Here is a 19,734-nt window from a genome sequence, read left to right as displayed (position 1 = left end):
AGCAAGGTGATAGTGCTGAGGGTAAGACAACTGCATTAGCAATTGCAGCAGCACCAACATCAAAGCCACTGACCTAAACTTTAAAGCATCAATATGTGAGAATGTTTGTTTTTTTTTGTTTTTGCTCCTGGGCTCCCCCTACAGGTGTGGAGTGTAATTCACTTTTACTCCACTGCTGTAAATACAAGCCACGCTTTGAGCTGACCATCATGGACGGGTGTACACATGCATTTCTGGACAAGCTGAGAGTTTCAGAATAATGTTGCTTTAAAGCCAGTTGGTCAAAACCCACTGTTTGGAACCTAAGGGGTTAAACAGCATCGCTCTCTGTGTGTGTGTGTGTGTGTGTGTGTGTCATACTATGTAGTAGCCCCCTCCCACACGCTCCATTCATTCATACACATACATACTGCTACATCCCACAGTCCACGTAAGAGCGACCTCCACCGCGCGTGCGTGTGTGTGTGCGTGTGTGTGTGTGTGTGTGTGTGTGTGGGGGGGGAGTATAGGGAGGATGCCGTAGCGCGTGCCACGAGGGAGGAAAAGCTCGAGCCCCTCGCGTCGTGCTTATCCTGCTTTCATTAAGACAGTCAGTCAGACAGAGGAGGAAGAGGAGGGTCTTCCTCACTGAGGCTGAAGATTAAGGCACGCGGCTGCCTCGCGCTCTCCGCTGTAGCACGTGCTGATGCCGGTTGGTTTTGGGTGCGGGTGCGGGGATGACGGAGAGAGCGCGCGAGGCGCAGGAGGAGAGCGGGATACTCCAGAGGAGGGGAAGGATGCAGGTGAGCAGGACACATCACACACACACACACACACACACACACACACACACACACACACACACACGGTTGTTTTACTTACTCTGCTCGCTCGCGCTGATAAGCTCACACTCCTAACCACTGCATGTTTGTTTGTGTATTTGTTTACTTGTTTGTGCGAGTAATTGTGCGCATGCATATTTACGTTTATTTGTTGTTTGTTTACTCACTTACACCCATAACCTAACGGCTCCAGTGACTGTTGTTTACACATTTGTTTACTTGTTTATTTCCCTGTTGGTATGTTTGCTATTTTAAGGCAGTTAGTCTACACTTGACATTGCTGTTGTTTGCTTTCAATAGCTTTCGTTTGTTTACTTGTTTACTATTTGTTTAAGGGTTTATGCAGATATATTATGCTTCCCACAACTGTTGTTTGTTTGTTTGTTTGTTTGTTTGTTTGTTTGCTGGCCTGCACAAATAAGCTTATGCTTCTCATGGCTGTTGCTGTTAATTAGCTTTTTATGCCAGTATATTTCCACTTATTGTTTGTTTGCTTGTTTGTTTGCTTGTTTTCTGGTTTGTCCAGTAACTCTATGCTTCCAGTTGCTTTTATTTGTTTGTTTGTTTGCTTGTTTATCCAATAAACGTACGCCTTCAATGACCTGTATGTTTGCTTGTTTGCTTGCTTGATTATCCAGCAAGCTTATTCTTATAATATCTTGTTTGTTTGTTTGTCCAATAAACTTGCATTTTCAATTACATCTTTGTTTGTTTGCTTGTTTACACAACAAGTTTATGCTTATAATGACTAAATTTCAGTTCATTTGTTTTTGCTAGTTTGTTACAATTAGCTTTTCTTAAAAAAAATGATGCAAAAAGTTTTGGCTTATTGTTATGTGAGGAAATCACTGTTGGGCAAAACCTGTGTGTGTGTGTGTGTGTGTGTGTGTGAGTTTCTCCATACTTTCTGCTACATTGACTAGCGTTACACACACTGATACTGCTGAAAAAAAAACAATGCAAACAAACGTAAAACCTGCCCCTGTTCTGGTGCTAGAGTGCAGCAGACGTGTGTGTGTGTGTGTGTGTTGTGTGTGTGTGTGTGTGTTGTGTGGATAACTACTGCAGAACATATTGATTGATGTTGCACCAGAAGCCTTCTGTAAAATCCATTTCAGCATTTACAGACCACAGCACTTAAGATGCCAAGCTTTAGAAAATAAATAACCAGACAGTCTCGCGCACTCTCTCTCGCGCACTCTCTCTCTCGCGCACACTCTCTCGCGCGCACTCTCTCTATACCCCGCTTCTCTAACCTAAAGTAGCATTTCTGATTAAAGCATGTAGTCGACCAGCCGCTTCATGTCTGCTGTCTGAAGCTCGTTTCTTTAGTTTTGCACTGGAGCTGCGAGGCTAACGCAGCTAACAAGCCATGGACAATTATAGCCACCGGTTAGCACTGTGCTAACAGTGTAGCTGGGAGGCAGGAAGCAGGTGGGAAGGTGGCTCATTGAACAAACTTCAGGGTCGGCGTTTGAGAGGTCACAGAGGCTGAGAATCCTAGCACGACCTGAAGACCTCTTCTAGGCCAGGCTAAAAATAAAGATGCTAAAGGGTTCTTTGAGCGATGCCATAGAGGAACCACATGGCTAACTAGGGATGTCACAATACCATTGTTTCGTGTAGTCGGTACCAATACTACTAAAATTCTCAAAATTCTCAATTTTGATACTGCAAGGGCTACCCCTAAAGGTGTGGAGTGTAATGAAATTTTACTCCACTGCTGTCAATACAAATGCTTAGAGCTCCCCCTCATGGACAGCTGTACACATGCATTTCTGGACAAGCTTGGAGAGATCCAGAAGGTAGAGAAGCATGTGGACTGAAGTGTTGTTTTGTGGATGTTGACTATACGTCCAAATGTTTGTGGACACCCTTTCTAATGAATGCATTTAGCTACCTTAAGTTGCACCCATTGCTGATACAGATGTGCAAATGCACACATACACAGCTTGTCTAGTCCCTGTAGAGAAGTCCTGCCAACAGATAAACATGAACCTGTCGGCACCATGATGGGCTAAAGGGGTATAAAGCCCACCAGCATTGAGCTGTGGCGTAGTGTATGAACGGTGTTCCCCAGACTGATGGGTGGTGTACTTTTGGGATGAGTTGGGGAGTTGGTTTTGGATGAGGTTCAACATCTTGACCTCACTAACCCTCTTGTTGCTGAATGCAATCATATCCTCACAGCAAGCCTCCTCCAAAATCTAGTAGAAAGCCTTTCTTCTTCCCTGGACAGTAGACACAGTTCCTCCAACAAAAGCAGGATAGACTCTTTTTAGTACCCTTGATTTCATAAGAAACAATGAATAAGCAGGTGTCCAAATACTTTTGTCTGTTTGGTATAGTGGGTTGCCAGGCCAGCACTGGAGTGCTGGGATCTCCAGATTGCTGAGGGGTGTACCCCACACACTGGACACATCCTGCACCAGAAACGTCTTCCTTGTAGAAGGGCCTTCTGCCAAGAAACACTCTTGTGTGTTAGCGCCCCCAGAATGGCAATGAAGCTGTGGCTGTGTGTGTGTGTGTTTGTGTGTGCGTGTGTGTGTGTGTGTGTTTGTCATGTGCCAGTTTGTAGCTGATCACAGTCCAGGAAAGTTGTTTTCTGCAGTGTGTTTTGAACAGTCTGTCGGAGCGTTTGGCGCAACTTCTGAGACAAAGGCATTGTGGAAAGGCACTTTAACGATTACTCCTGTGTGTGTGTGTGTGTTTGTGTGTGTGTGTGTGTGTGTGTGTGTGTGTGTGGCTGCATTAAAAGCATGCACAGCCCCCTGTGGCTGCACTGCTCTGATCTCTGCATCATTATAGTGGCTGCACGCTCGTGCGCTCCATGTTATTACAGAGCCTTTCATTTGGATATACAGTACACTGCACTGTATAAGAGGTTCCTCAATGGTTCTCTAGTAACTGCAGTGGTTCTAAATCGAACCATGACCACACAGAACGCTGGTTAAAGGGTTCTTCAGACCGGTATAAAAGCCTTTGTATGTGGTTCTACATAGAACCTTTACAAACCACCATACATGTATGCTGTAAACCTCCATATGCACTGCATGTCCAAATATTTGTGGACACCCCTTCTAATAAATGCATTCAGACACTTAAAGTTGCACCCATTGCTGACACAGATATGCAAATGCACACACACAGCTTGTCTAGTCCCTGTAGAGAAGTACTGCCAATAGAATAGGACTCTCTGTAGAAGATGAACATAAACATGTTGGCGCCATGCTGCCTAATAATGCCAGGCTTGGGCTAGAGGGGTATAAAGCCCCCCGGCATTGAGCGGTGGAATGGTAGATGGTGCTGCATCTGCAAATTTGGGATGAGTTGGGTAGTTAAGGATTATAAGGTGGGGTGGTGATCGTCCAACATCCTGACCTCGCTAACGCTGCCCTTGTGGCTGAATGCAATCAAATCCTCACAGCAATGCATCTGAAAATCTACTAGAAAGCCTTCTGCTCTGCACAGTATCGACAGCTACTCCAACAAAAGCTGGATAACCCTTTTTGTAATACCCTTGATTTCAGAAGAAGCAATGAACGATCAGGCGTCCAAATACTTTTGTCCATTCGGTGTAGGTGTATGAAACCGTAGACCTGCTCAGTCACACATTTCCTCTGTGGTCAGCTGGTGAGTGGCAACCCGCTTTGGCAGCCAGACGTCTACTTTACTGTCTCTTCCTTATCCCTCATTTTATTCTTCCATAAACAAGTACACACACACACCCCTTCTCCTTAGTGGGCGTGATGCCAGTGCTAATTCATTAGTGTGTGTTGGAGTCGGTGTGCTGCCCTCGGCTAGTCTTACAGGGTGAATGAGTTCAGCACTCGTCGATACTGTCTCTGTTTACCTTTTGCTTCATATACCTGCACTGATCTGAGCTCAGCTGTGGGTCCGACTGTCTACTGTCTACTTTGGCTAGACACGCCCCCTTCTTCCAGACGGAGCGTGTCTCAGACTGCCTGTTGGAATTTGGAGACACTGGAGATGGAAGGCCAGTTCAGGGGAGAAAAATGAGGTGGAAAATGGGCTGTCATTGAAACATATGGGGATGGGCGGAGCTACACGTCATACCGCAACCGGCCAGCAGAGGCGCTCGAACCTGTGGTGACTTGACGTCTGACAGACGTTGCGTTGTCCATGCCTTCCACAGTCCTTTTACATGAGCAACTGTCAATCTCGCCAACCTCTTTATACACACTGTGCCTTTAAGACTGGTACATGCAAATGAGCTCTGTTCTGATTGGCTGCTCTGTATCGCGTCCCATTCAAAAAGCAGACCGGCCTGAAAAGGCTCCATATAGCTTCAGCATGAATGGTCAGGGCTAAACTAGTGAAGGCAGAATATACAGATATATGCAAATGAGTTTTGTGACATCACAAAACCAGCCTGTCAATCAAGGGCATTAAAAAGAGTCTATCCTGCTTATACTGCCTATCCTACTAGATTCTGGAGGAGCATTGCTGTGAGGATTTGATTGCACTGCATGATTTGTAAGGCCAGGATGTTGGATGATCACCACCCCTGGATGGGTGGAGCACCACCATCATTCCAATGAACACAGTTAGTTCCACTGCTGGGGGTCTTTATACCCCTCTAGCCCTCGCCTGGCATTATTAGGCAGCATGATGCCAATAGACTCATGTTTATCTGCTCCAGAGAGTCCTGTTCTATTAGCAGTATTTCTCTATAGGGGCTAGACAAGCTGTGTGTGTGTGTGTGTGTGTGTGCATTTGCACATCTGTGTCAGCAATGGGTGCAGCTTAAAGTAGCTGGATGCATTCATTAAAAGGGGTGTTGGGGGTCAGGCAGGTTCTTTGCAGACCAGGTTAACTGGGCTGCATCAGCTGGGGAGTGAATGGTGACCCCCTCCTTAAACTCCTCTTCTTCATCATCCTTTACCATCCCGCAGTTGCCTATGTATATAAGGATCTCCCAAAATATCCCTGGACTGGACTAGGTCAGACTGGACTAGACTAGATCAGACTAAACTGACCGAGATCGGTCAAAGCCCCGCTTTCCCATAAGAGTGCAAGAGCAGTAGATGAAAGCCCGCTCCAGCTGGCCTAGTTTTATCTCTGGGCAGAGACTCGTTTATAGTCAAAGAGGACGCAGAGGCACTGCATTATTACCAGGCTTGTCAGAGAATGCTCAATAAATAAGAGCAGTCGTTGCAGCATCTGCAGAGCAGCTCAGAGCAGCAGTGCTGATTCTGGATCAGCCTTTGAGGAACCAGTCATTAAAAATGTAGGAATTAACCTGATCCTGAAATCAAGCGATTGATTAGCAGTCATCTGCAGACGCTCTCTTTAATTAAATGTAGCAGTATTTTGTCCGTCATGCTACCTTTTGAACAATACACGGCATGTTCAAAAGTTTGTGGACGCCCTATCGCCCTAATGAATGCATTCGGCTACTTTCATTTGCACCAATTGCTGACGCAGATGTGCAAATGCCCACAACCATACACACACACACACACATATACAGCTTGTCTAGTCCCTGAAGAGAAGTGCTGCCAATAGAATAGAACTCTTTGGAGCAGATAAACATAAACCTATTGACACCATTCTGCCTAATACCAGGTGTGGGCTAAGATGGGCATAAAGACCCCCAGTATTGAGCTGTGGAGCAGTGGAACTGCTGTGTTCTCCAAAATGATGGATGATGCTCCATCCAATGCTATTGGGATGAGTCTGGGAGTTGGGGATGATGAGGTGGGGTGGTGATCGTCATCCAACACTCTGACCTCACTAATGCTGCTCTTGTCGCTGAATGCAATCAAATCCTCACAGCAATGCTCCTCCAATATCTAGTAGAAACCTTTCTTTCTTGGTCAGTAGAGACAGTTACTCCACCCTTGTTTTTAAAAACCCTTGATTTCAGAAGAAACAATGGATGAGCAGGTGTCCCAAAACTTTTGGCCACATAGGGTATAATAATCCCTCAAAACCTTTAGCACTGCGGGTGCCTTCAAGGCAAGGCAGACAGGCACGGCAGATTTCAGGAGCTCCAGGGTGGCAGCTGTGGAGAGCTATTTCCGCTGCTGTAGTGTGTGTGTGCATCTGTAGTGTATGTTTGTGTGTGTGTGTGTGTTGCACACATACACACATAGGGGGCGACCACAGAGACCATTTGCCCACTTAATCCTCCATTAGCTGCTCGGTGGCGCCAGCCGAGCTGGCAGGAAAGCCCTGTGTCACGCACGATGTCATCAAAGTGAGTCACTGCAGGTGAGGTCATTGTCCCACGACGCCGGTCCTTACTGCAAGGCGTCCAGCAGGGGGCGTCAAAAGAGGCCTGTCTGTACAGCACTGTGTGCAGAGAGGCATTCAGGATGTAGCTATAGCCTCTCTCCCTCTTGCTTTCTCTCTCTTTAAGAGGTCTCCGTAATGATTTGGGGGTTGCCCTCCCTCCCCTAAGTGCTGCCTAATACCACCACCCCCTCCCCCCTGAGCGTTTATGGCACCTAATGAAAATCCCTCTCTGAAAAGATTGTTCTTTTTTATTTGATGGCAGTCGTTCATGTCTGTAAGAAGACTGTTATTGAACAATGATTGGTTGTATTGTTTTAAATGGATAATGATATTTCTCTCTCTCTCTCTCTCTCTCTCTCTTCCAGAAGGATCTTCCATTACCGCGGAAGAGCAGCAGGTACTGTGTCACCAAATATGTGACTCTGTCCTTACCTTTCTTTCCCACTGATGTGGTAACCAACCTTTGTAACCTGGGGGCATACACAAGGTGGCGCAGCTGTCTAAGCGTTATTCCTAACCTTGGAAATTGCGAAGGGAGAATGGCCAGAGCCTCCTGGACTTTTAAGGGGTTAAGACATCGAGACTACACTCTTGGAAAGGTGAAGGACTGAGTGTGAAGAACCGTTTGAAGATCTAAAGGACCTTCATTTCATGTAAAGGTTCTTCACACTAACACATCTCTACAGTTCTCGACAGGCATGGTTCCTTAAGGAGCCTCTATGGCATCACTCGAAGAACCATCTGAAGAGTGTAGTTTAGGACATCATTAGATGTCATTAGATGTTCGTTGGGCTCAAACGATTCAGTTGCAACAAAAGTCCTGCTCAGGAGCCTTCCTTTAAAGGCTTCTTTATAAAAGTATGACCGTATCGATAATGGAGCTGAAAGAGGAAAACCCAAAAATGTGCAGTGGCCTGAGCGCCTCAGGATCGGAACTGAGAGCAAGATGTATAGCCAGATACTGTAGAGGGGAGCTGTCCGTGGTGCTGAACACCAGTAGGCAAGCCCAACATCCTCCATCTGTAGGTCCAGAGAGTCAGCAGCACTTCTACCCCTGCGGTGTCACACCAGCAGACTGCCTGGTGGTCAGGGCACCATGCTGCCTCATGCCAGGTGTGGGCTAGAGGGGTATAAAGCCCCCCAGCACTGAGCTGTGGAGCAGTGGAACTAACTGTGTTCTTTGGAATGATGGTGCTCCATCCAATGGATTGGGATGAGCTGGAGTGGTGATCATCCAACCACCCTGACCTCACTATTCACTGTCGCTGAATACAATCAAATCTTCACAGCAATGCTTCTCCAAAATCTAGTAGAACGACAGTTAAGAGAAGGATAAACTTTCTGTGGTTGTGGGGTGCGAAATTTTGTCACGACAGGGGAGAGGAGGTGTTTGGGTGTGGTCCTTCTCCCAAACTTTTAGTTATTACATAACTGCATTTATTAACATGACTTCTGGATCATGATGAAAAAAACAACGTCCAGTGAGGTTAGTTCTGGACTTTGTTAATATTTGGCAGCGTGCAGCAGCCTGTGGTTTGATCTATTACTGGCAATATGCAGGTACCTGCTAAAAGCCTCTCTTCAGAAAAGCAGGAGCATTTCACACACACACACACACACATAGTCCTGTCTCGCTGCACCTTTCATGTGTGTGCGGTGAATAGACCCTTCAGGAGGACTCTGAAATTAGACAAGCTGGGGCTTTAATGTAGTGGATCAGTGAAAGGCTCGTGTTATTGGCTGTTACTGTTTGTTTACATTACAGACCTTTCACCCAGATCTCTCCCACATGTACACACACACACAGCCTGTTTAGTCCCTGTACAGAAGTGCTGCCAATAGAATAGGACTCTCTGGAGCAGATGTACTTGAACCTATTGGCACGGTGTGAGCTAGAGGGGTATAAAGCCCCCCAGCATTGAGCTGTGGAGCTGTGGAACTAACTGTTCTCTGGAATGATGGTTGGTGCTCCATCCAATACTTTTGGGACGAGTTGGGGAGTTGGTTTGGGGTAAGGTAGGGTGAAGATCATCCACCCCACCTTACATCCTGAACTCACTAACACTGCTCTTGTAGCTAAATGCAATCAAATCCTCACAGCAATGTTTTAGAAGCTAGAAAAAAGCCTTCTTCTGGACAGAAGAGACAGTTACTCCAACAAAAGCAGGACAAACTTGTTTTTAATACCCTTGATTTTAGAAGAAGCTACAAATCAGCAGGTGTCCCAATACTTTTGTCCATGCTGAGAGTATATATAAAGATATATCTAAAACATAGATTTTCAACATTTTTGCGAGACAGTGTCAATACATAAGCCTGACACATTTAGAGACAAGAAAGAAATTATTCTGAACACACAAACACACACACACAAACACACACACACAGCCTTTGTGCTGTATGTGGTCATAGGCATATTATTATCTCTCCTGATCCCGGATCTCCTTAACTCCGCCCACTCATTCATTTTGCATCCCATTTCCGCCGTCCGCATCACACTGACATTCATTATTAAAACTGCTGCCGTTCAACCTCTGTCAGAACACATCTGTCTGTATACGCTTGTGTGTGTGTGTGTGTGTGTGTGTGTGTTATAGTGTCCTAGTCCAATATCACAAGTAATGTCTTCTAGTCTATGGATTTAGCAGGACGTGTGTGTGTGTGTGTGTGTGTCCTAGTGTATGACTCCAATCTCATGAGTAATGTCTCGTATTCTATGGGTTCTTCAGGATGTTAGTGCATGTGCATGTGTGTGTGTGTGTGTGTGTGTGTGTGTGTATGTGTGTGTGTTATAGTGTCCTAGTCCAATATCACAAGTAATGTCTTCTAGTCTATGGATTTAGCAGGACGTGTGTGTGTGTGTGTCCTAGTGTATGACTCCAATCTCATGAGTAATGTCTCCTATTCTATGGGTTCTTCAGGATGTTAGTGCATGTGTGTGTGTGTGTCCTTGCGTGTATGTGTGTGTGTCCGCTGTCTGTCTTTTTTTAGTTATTTGGTTATTTTGGTTGCATAGAGAGAAAGGCATAAAGAGAAGGAGGCAGAAGGAAAGAGAAATGAACTGAATTGAATTTTACTGAACTGAATTGAAATAAACTAAATCAAATGAAACTGAACTGAATTGAATGGAACCGTATTATATAAAAGTGAACTGAACTGCATTTAAATAAACAGAATTGAGTTCAATTAAATCCATTTGAAGTGGATCGAATTGAACTGAACTGGATTGAACTGAAGTGAACCAAATTAAAACGAAATGGATTGAATTGAACTGAACTATTATATTAAACTAAATTTAACTTAACTAAACTAAATAAGATGAACAGAACGAAATTTTACCGAAGTAACCAAACTACACTAAACTGAACAATAAACGGAACTGTAATTAAATCAAGTTGAAGTGAAATGAAATAAACTGAATTGAACTTATTTGAACTGAACTAAATTGAACTTTATTTAACTGATTGAATGTTAACTGGTCTGAATTTAATTAAACTAAAAAGAGAACTGGATTGCACTAAACTGAACTGGATTTTACTGAACCTAATTTAACTGATGTGAACCAAACTGAACCAAACTGAACCAAACTGAATTGAACTGAATTGTGCCAGAGTTTATTATTGGAGTTCAAACAACTAATCAGATTTGGTCGTCCAAGACTGGAACCACACCCAGGAAGGTTGTGTAGGACATCAACCTGCCCCCCCCCCCCCCCCCCTCTCTCTCTCTCTCTCTCTCATTCTCTCTTCCTCTCTCTCTCAATTTCTATTTTCTTTTTTCATTCTTCCCTTGAGACATTCACATTCCCATTACCACTGCCACCGCCCCAAGCTCTGAGCTCTGATAGGCTTTTATGGGCACACACACACACACACACACACACACACCCTCCCCCGTCATATACAACCCACACACATGCACAACCCCTGTAAACCCCTACACATAAACACTCACATAAACACTATATGTATACACAACATATGCAAACACACACACACACATATGCACATTTACACAAGGAAACATTTACACCCATACCCCCCCCCCCCCACACACACACACAGTATGTATACAAATACACACACACATACACACATTCACACACGCTGACATCCCTCCTATAATCCCCTCCCTCCCTCTCTCTCTCTCCTCTACCTCTCTCCCTCTCTCGCTCCCCCTTCCCTCTTGCTGTCTTCGCTTCCTGGGTTGGCACGTTACCCTTGAGATCCGCCCCCTCCATCCCTCCCTCCCTCCCTCTCTCTCTCTTTTGCGGATACATCCTGACACTCGTGCACACACACACACACACACACACATACACACACACACACACACTTGAGTGGAGGGCAGTGTGTGTGTATATGTGTGTGTGTTCAGAAGCCAGCATTATGGCGTGGCACAAGCTAGCCTGCTGCTCCCTGTGACTGTGTGTGTGTGTGTGTGTGTGAGTGAGAGAGAGAGGGAGAGTGAGTGAGAGAGAGGGAGAGAGGGAACGGTTGTGTTTTCACACATTCGGCTCCTGCTGTCGCTCTCATCGCTGTGGGTGTGTGAGTGTGTGTGTGTGTGTGTACACGCGAGTGTGTGCCAGCCAGCCTCACAAGCAACATGTTCCGCCGGACGAAAAGGTAAAGCGGTGGCTGAGAGGGCTGAGGGATGAAAGACGGGAGGGATGAGAGGATGAATGAAGCATAGCATGCTTTGCAGATGATGCTGATAAGCTAGAATTGCAATGCAATTGCAGTGTCATTCATGTGCAGCTTACAGTTTGGTGATGATGATGAAGATGCTGATGATGATGATGGTAGTGATGGTGCTGATGGTGACAAAAAGGACTGTGATGGTGACGGGGCTATGTAGATTGTGATGATTGTGATGATGGTAAAGAGGATGACAGAGAGGACAGTGGCATTATGATGATAGTGATGACAATGATGATGGTAATGTTATAGAGGATGGTGACAGTGACATTGTGATGATGATGATGATGATGATGATGATAAAGAGGATGAAGATGCCGGTAGTTTTGTGATGAAGTTTTGTGATGTCTCAGAGGACGGTGACAGTGGTATTGTGATGATAGTGATGGTGGTGATGGTGATGTTAGTGACAAAAAGGACTGTGATGGTCTTGACAGGGTGATGATGATGTTAAAGAGGATGAAGATGACTAGTTTTGTGATGGTAAAGAGGATGACAGGTGGCTTTATGATGATAGTGATGAAGATGATGGTAATGTTATAGAGAATGGTGACAGTGGTATTGTGATGACTGTGATGGTTATAATGATGGCGATGTTAGAACTGTAATGATGGTGACAGGGTGATGATGATGATGTTAAAGAGGATGAAGATGACTAGTCTTGTAATGGTAAAGAGGATGACGGGTGGCTTTATGATGATAGTGATGAAGATGATAGTAATGTTATAGAGAATGTTAACAGTGACATTGTGATGATGATGATGATGATGATGATGATGATAAAGATAAAGATGACAGTAGTTTTGTGATGTTTCAGAGGACAGGGACAGTGATTGTCACTCTGGCATTGTGATTGTAGTGATGGTGGTGCTTGTGATGATCTTGACAGGGTGATGATGATGGTAAAGAGGATGAAGATGACTAGTTTTGTGAGGATGATGATGATAAAGAGCATGAAGTGGTATTGTGATGACAGTGATGATGGTTATAATGATGGTGATGCTAGGACTGTAATGATGGTGACGGGGAGATGATGATGATGGTAAAGAGGATGAAGATGACTAGTTTTGTGAGGATGATGATGTTAAAGAGCATGAAGTGGTATTGTGATGACAGTCTTGATGGTTATAATGATGGTGATGTTAGGACTAATGATGGTGACGGGGCGACAATGATGATGTCAAAGGGAATGAAGATGACAATGTCTTTGTGAGGAAGAAGACGTCAAAGAGGATGAAGATGACAGTGGTATTGTGATTGTAGTGATGGTGGTGATGGTGATGTTAGTGACAAAAAGGACCGATCTTGACAGGGTGATAATGATGATGATGATGATGGTGAAGAGGATGAAGATGACTGGTTTTGTGATGATGGTGATGATAGTGAGCATGAAGACGACAGTGGTATTGTGATGACAGTAATGATGGTCATAATGATGGTGATGTTAGGACTGTAATGATAGTGATTGGGAGATGATGATGATGATGTTAAAGGGGATGAAGATGACAGTGGTTTTGGGATGGTCATGATGTTTCAGAGGACAGTGGCATTGTGATGATAGTAATGATGGTGATGATGATAAAGAGCATGAAGGTGTGGTGGCAATGTTCCAGAGGACGTTGACAGTGGTATTGTGATGATGGTGATCATGCCGATGATGTTAAAAAGGACTGGGAGGACAATGGTGCTTTCATGATGATGATTATGACATTACTTCGATAACAGTAAAGAGATCGAAGATATCAGTGGTTAATGTGAATTGCATCATTTGTGATAGCAATTATGATGGTCATGATGATTATTATGGTGTTGATTGCAATGCCAATAATTGATGGTGGTAGTGGCTATATAAATAGGATGTGAACTGTGAAATGTGATTAGGATGGTTATGGTGGTAAATGGTGAAACGGTGATGTAGTCATGATGGTAATGGTGGTAAAGAGAATGAAAATGGTAATGATGGTGATGTGATGATGGTAGTGAGATTATGATGCTCATGGTGTGGTGGTGTTGACATGAATATGGTATGAGAATGATGTTGTGTGGTTGTGATGGTGATTAAATAGGATAAGATGGGTGATCGGATTATAATGGTGGTGATAATGGAAAATATGAGAATGGTGATGGTGGTGATGGCAATGGGATTATGATGGTGGTGGTGTGATTGTGATGTGGTGATGGTGATGAGAATGGTGATGTAATTAAGATTGTGATGATGGTAAATAGGATTATAATAGTGATGATGTGGTGATAATTGTAATTGTGATGTCGATGCACAGTTCAAGTTTTTGTTGTTGTTTACTATGATGTCATCTGGCTATTCCCCATGTGGCCTCATATTCACTTTCTCTTTTTTCTCATATTGCCATGTGTCAGAGTGCACACACACACACACACACACACACACACACGCAAACACACACTGATACTCTCTGGATTCTTGCCTGTATATGACGAGTGCACAGGGGGAAACTTTCCATTTGAGTGTGTGCATGCATGCTGGCTGAGGGTGTGAGTTCCTAATTGTCTGTGCATATCTTTGTAGAAAAGTGTATGTGTGTGTGTGTGTGTGTGTGTGTGTGTGTGTTAGCACATAAAATCCTTAAAGACAGAGAAAATGAGAGAAATAGAGAGAGCTTGATCTGTGTCTACAGTACAGGTGATTTGATTACAAAGGTGATGATAAAGGTAAAGAGGATGAGAGTAGTGATGGTGTGATTTTGATGGTTATGACAAAGATCAAAGGACTGAGGGTGGTGATGTGATTACGATGGTTATGACGAGAACAGTGATGATATCATTACGATTGGTGGTGACAAAGGTTAAGAGGATGAGAATGGTGATGATATGATTATGGTTGTTATGACGAAGGTAAAGAGGATGAGAGTGGTGATTACAATGTGATGACGAATGTAAAGAAAATGAGAATGGTGATGATGTGATTAAGATGGTGATGATGAAGGTCAAGAGGATGAGAGCAGTAATGATGTGATTATAATGGTGATGAAGAGAATGAGGGCAGTGATGATGTGATTACAATGGTGATGATGAAGGTAAAGAGAATGAGAATGGTGATGATGTGATTATGATGATGATGAAGGTAAAGAGGATAGGAACTGTAATGATGTGATTACGATGGTTATAATGAAGAGTAATTATGATGGTTATGATGAAGATAAAGAGGGTGAGAGTGGTGATGTGATTACGATGGTGATGAAGGTAAGAGGATGAGAGTGATGATGATGATGTGATTATGATGATGATGAAGGTAAAGAGGATGGGAACTGTAATGATGTGATTACAATGGTTATGATGAAGAGTAATTATGATGGTTATGATGAAGATAAAGAGGATAAGAGCGGTGATGATGTGATTACGATGGTGATGAAGCTAAGAGGATGAGAGCGGTGATGATGTGATTACGATGGTGATGATAAAGAGTAATTACTATGGTTATAATAAAGGTAAGAGGATGAGAGCAATGATGATGTGATTATGATGGTGATGATGAAGATTAACTACAATGGTTATGATGAATGTAAGAGGAAAAGAGCGGTGATGTGATTGCGATGGTGATGAAGGTAAAGAGGATGAGAGCGGTGATAAAGATGGTGGGTCACACCATTGAATACACGTATATACACATACACACACACACACATACAGATGTACTTACACAGATAATACTTTCACTCTGCAACCCCACAACCACACAATCTGCACTAATCTCTCTCTGATACACCTCCCTCTGTATTACAGATTATTATGAGCAGGGTAAGTGAGGTGGCTGTGTGTGTATGTGTGTGTGTGTGTTTAAAGGTTTGGATTTGGGCCTGTGTGTGAAGACTGTGTTTGATGTTGGGTTTGGATTAGAGTGTGTTTGTGAAGGATCTATCTTTGATGTTTGTTTGGGAGGTGTGCATATGTGTGTGTGTGTGTGTGTGTGTGTGTGAGAGAGAGAGAGAGAGAGAGAGAGAGAGAGAGAGAGAGAGAGAGAGGAAGGTGACATACAGAGAGAGAGATTAGAGTGACATATAAAGAAGGAGTGGCATACAGATAGAGTGACACACAGAGAGGAGAGTGACAAAGGAAGGAGAGTGACATTCAGAGATAGAGACATACAGAGAGACACAGAGAGGAGAGTGACATAGAGGAAAGAGTGACATTCAGAGATAAAGACATACAGAAAGACACAGAGAGGAGAGTGACATAAAGGAAGGAGAGTGACATTCAGAGATAGAGGCATACAGAGAGACACACAGAGAGGAGAGTGACATATAAAGAAACAGTGGCATACAGATAGAGTGACATACAGAGAGGAGAGTGACAAAGGAAGGAGAGTGACATTCAGAGATAGAGACATACAGAGAGACACAGAGAGAGGAGAGTGACATAGAGGAAGGAGAGTGACATACAGAGATAGAGACAGACAGAAAGGAGAGTGGCATAGAGGAAGGAGAGTGACATTTAGAGATAGAGACATACAGAAAGACACACAGAGAGGAGAGTGACATAAAGAAGGAGAGTGACATTCAGAGATAGAGACATACAGAAAGACACACAGAGAGGAGAGTGACATAGAGGAAGGAGAGTGACATTCAGAGAGAGAGACACACAGAAAGACACACAGAGAGGAGAGTGACATAGAGGAAGGAGAGTGGCATACAGAGATAGAGACACACAGAGAGGCACACAGAGAGGAGAGTGACATAGAGGAAGGAGAGTGACATACAGAGATAGAGACATACAGAAAGGAGAGTGACATAGAGGAAGGAGAGTGACATACAGAGAGAGAGACATACAGAGAGAGAGACATACAGAGAGGCACACAGAGAGGAGAGTGACATAGAGGAAGGAGAGTGACATTCAGAGAGAGAGACACACAGAAAGACACACAGAGAGGAGAGTGACATAGAGGAAGGAGAGTGACATACAGAGAGAGAGAGACATACAGAGAGGAGAGTGACATAGAGGAAGGAGAGTGACATACAGAGAGAGAGACATACAGAGAGAGAGACATACATACAGAGAGGCACACAGAGAGGAGAGTGACATAGAGGAAGGAGAGTGACATTCAGAGAGAGAGACACACAGAAAGACACAGAGAGGAGAGTGACATAGAGGAAGGAGAGTGACATACAGAGATAGAGACACACAGAGAGGAAAGTGACATAGAGGAAGGAGAGTGACATTCAGAGATAGAGACATACAGAAAGACACACAGAGAGGAGAGTGACATAAAGAAGGAGAGTGACATTCAGAGATAGAGACATACAGAAAGACACACAGAGAGGAGAGTGACATAGAGGATGGAGAGTGACATACAGAATGAAAGAATAACATACAGAGAGAGATAGAGAGAGGTAGGGCGAGGCAGAATGAAAGCGAATGCCTGAGGAAGTGTCTCGGCCTACATTTAAAAGCAGCAGAGTGAGGTTAACTGAGACTGGTTCCCTCTCCTCTCCTCCTACCTGACTGCTCTCTCTCCATCCTTCAGCCTCTGCACTCCTCTCTCTCTCTCTCTCTCTCTCTCTGGGTATCTGGGTATTAAAAAGTGTTTATCCTGCTGTTGTTGGATACTGTCTCTACTATACAGGGAAGAATGCTTTCTACTAGATTTTGGAGCAGCAGTGCTGTGAGGATTTCATTGCATTCAGCTACATGCGCTACATAGAGCTGTATATATATAGAGAGAGAAATGAGATGATTGAGAGAGAGGCGCACAAAGTGCTCAGGTGTGATTCTCTCTCGCGCTCTCTCGCGCTCTCTCACCTTCTTTGGGTTCGGCTTTGTGGCGTTTCTAAAAATACCAGTGTGTGAACTTGTGGGTCAGCTGACCAGTCCATATGACTGATGTTGGGTTGGACAAGCTTTAAGCCACGTTCACAAGATGCTGCCAAGTTTTTGTTAGATGTCAAAAACATGATACATGTGGGTAGGAGTATTTGTAGGTGGAGCTCCCTGACGTGAACTGCCTGTCACAGTCATATCGGAATATTATGACCACCCCTGGTTTGCAGTGAACTCGTCCCGGGACGTGACCGTGTCTCCTGCACGTATAAATAAGCGAGCACACCAGTCAGTTGTAGCAGGGTGCAGAACGATGGTCATGGGCAAAGGACATCATTTGACTGATGTCCAAAAGGGCATGATAATAGGGTACCAGGCTAAGGGTGGTAGCATCTCAAGTTGCCATGGCGCCCGACAGGCTATTGATGCCAGAGTCGAACGATGACTCCAGTGAGTGGCGCAAAGCAACTGATGTGCCACTGTGGAGCAGCTAACCTCTATAAGGAACACCTTCCATCACCCAAATACTGTCCATGTATCCATCTGGTCCAAGGGTGGTCCAAATTTGTAACTCCTAAATAATGGGGCTTTTTCATGGCAAACAAAACAACAGCAGTCTGTCATCCAATCAGAGCAGCGTATAAAAATATCCAGCGAATACCTCTCCGCTCCCGGACCCCTGCCTGCCTGCCGGCCTACCGGCCTGCCGCCTGCTTGGCAGGATCACTGTGCAGATCTCTATTATATCACATGTCCCAAAGCTGAATAATCCAGGAAATGAATTGGTGCTTGATAGCATGAGTTGGGGTGAATGAGCGCTAATGCTAACGAGAGTATTTCTGCTGTGTAATCGTGTTACTTCCATCCTCCTCTAAGCCTCTTTACAGCGCACAGCAATCTGGCGCTGCGCTTAGCTTAGCTGCCTGCCCTTCCACGTCTGACTGCAGGAGTGCTGTCTACCACTGACCCTGAATCAGCTGGACACAGTAAGAGTCGCAGTAGCAGGTCAGTGTCTAAAGCTGTAGGTCAGCGCTGGCGGCATTTACCTGCCACACTCAGGGGTCATCAGTGAGCGTCTACCGACAGAAACTCTGACCAGTTGGCTGCAATGTCCGCTATATGTCCAAATGTTTGTGGACACCCCTTGTAATGAATGTATTAAGCTACTTTAAGTTGCACCCAATGCACATACACACACAGCTTGTCTAGTCCCTTTAGAGAAGTACTGCCAATAGAATAGGACTCTTTGGAGCAGATCCACATGAACCTGTTGACCCTATGCTTAATGCCAGGCATGGACTAGAGGGGTATAAAGCCCCCCAGCGTTGAGCTGTGGAGAGGTGGAACTACTTGAGCTGGGGAGTTGGGAATGATGAGGTGGGTTGGTGCCCAATCAAAAATCCTGACCTCACTAACTCTTTCTCTTGTCACTGGATGCTCACAGCAATGCTCCTCCAGAATCTAGTAGAAAGCCTTCTTCCTGGACAGTAGAGACAGTTACTCCAACAGAAGCAGGTAAACAATTTTTTAATGCTCTTGATTTTAGAAGAAACTATGAATGAGCAGGTGTCCCAATACTTTTGTCCATGTAGTGTCATATTAGATCACATGTGCTACTGTAAGACGTCATGACGAACAGACCCCCCAGAAGATGTCTTCTCGCTGTACCCACATCACTAACCAAACTGCAGGTTTCTTTGACTACAGACCGGCCAGAGACTGACAGGCCATTTTAACAAATTGAATGAAGGACCAATGAAGAGTGACCCTTTTGTTTAATTACTAATCCCAGAATTAAATTACCAGAAGTTGTGATCTGTCTTGGTGTTCCGCTTCAGTTGCTTGAGCTATTAATCCAGTGGCCTTCCGTTGAAGTGGAGCCTAATCTTGACAGCAGGCCTCTTTTGTCCAGCAGTAATACTCGGCCGGCTGTAATTAGCCGATTCATAACTCATTGAACAGAGACTGGGACTGCCGTGCTGACTGTTGACCGTGTGCGATTTGTACGAGGACCCTTTACGTCACTAGTGTGGATGTTCAGGGTGGTCGAAACAGTGGGCTGAGACACAGTTCTGAGTCACTTGGCCTCAGTGAACTGTGTGTGACGTGTTAAACTGATAGCCAAGGGTGTCCAAATGTCACCACACTCCCCATAGACGGGGTCT

At 44.5% G+C, this 19,734-nt stretch overlaps 1 protein-coding gene across 2 annotated transcripts in view; it reads left to right on the top strand.

Moving 5' to 3' along the window:
* The first annotated feature begins 515 nt into the window (after positions 1-515).
* mast1a (microtubule associated serine/threonine kinase 1a) overlaps positions 516-19,734 on the top strand; it is a 76,849-nt gene continuing 57,630 nt past the window's right edge. The window contains exons 1-2 of one of the 2 annotated variants that reach the window (XM_072657903.1): positions 516-782; positions 7,448-7,479. In XM_072657903.1, coding sequence (XP_072514004.1) covers positions 717-782; positions 7,448-7,479 — 98 coding nt within the window. In that variant the 5' untranslated portion in view covers positions 516-716. Of the gene's footprint in view, positions 783-7,447; positions 7,480-11,439; positions 11,708-19,734 lie in introns of those variants that run through there. The other variant, XM_072657905.1, reaches the window with a different exon arrangement.

The sequence above is a fragment of the Salminus brasiliensis genome, chromosome 15 (assembly GCF_030463535.1).
Source record: "Salminus brasiliensis chromosome 15, fSalBra1.hap2, whole genome shotgun sequence".
Taxonomy (NCBI): domain Eukaryota; kingdom Metazoa; phylum Chordata; class Actinopteri; order Characiformes; family Bryconidae; genus Salminus; species Salminus brasiliensis.
This window is presented reverse-complemented; position numbering and strand designations above follow the sequence as displayed.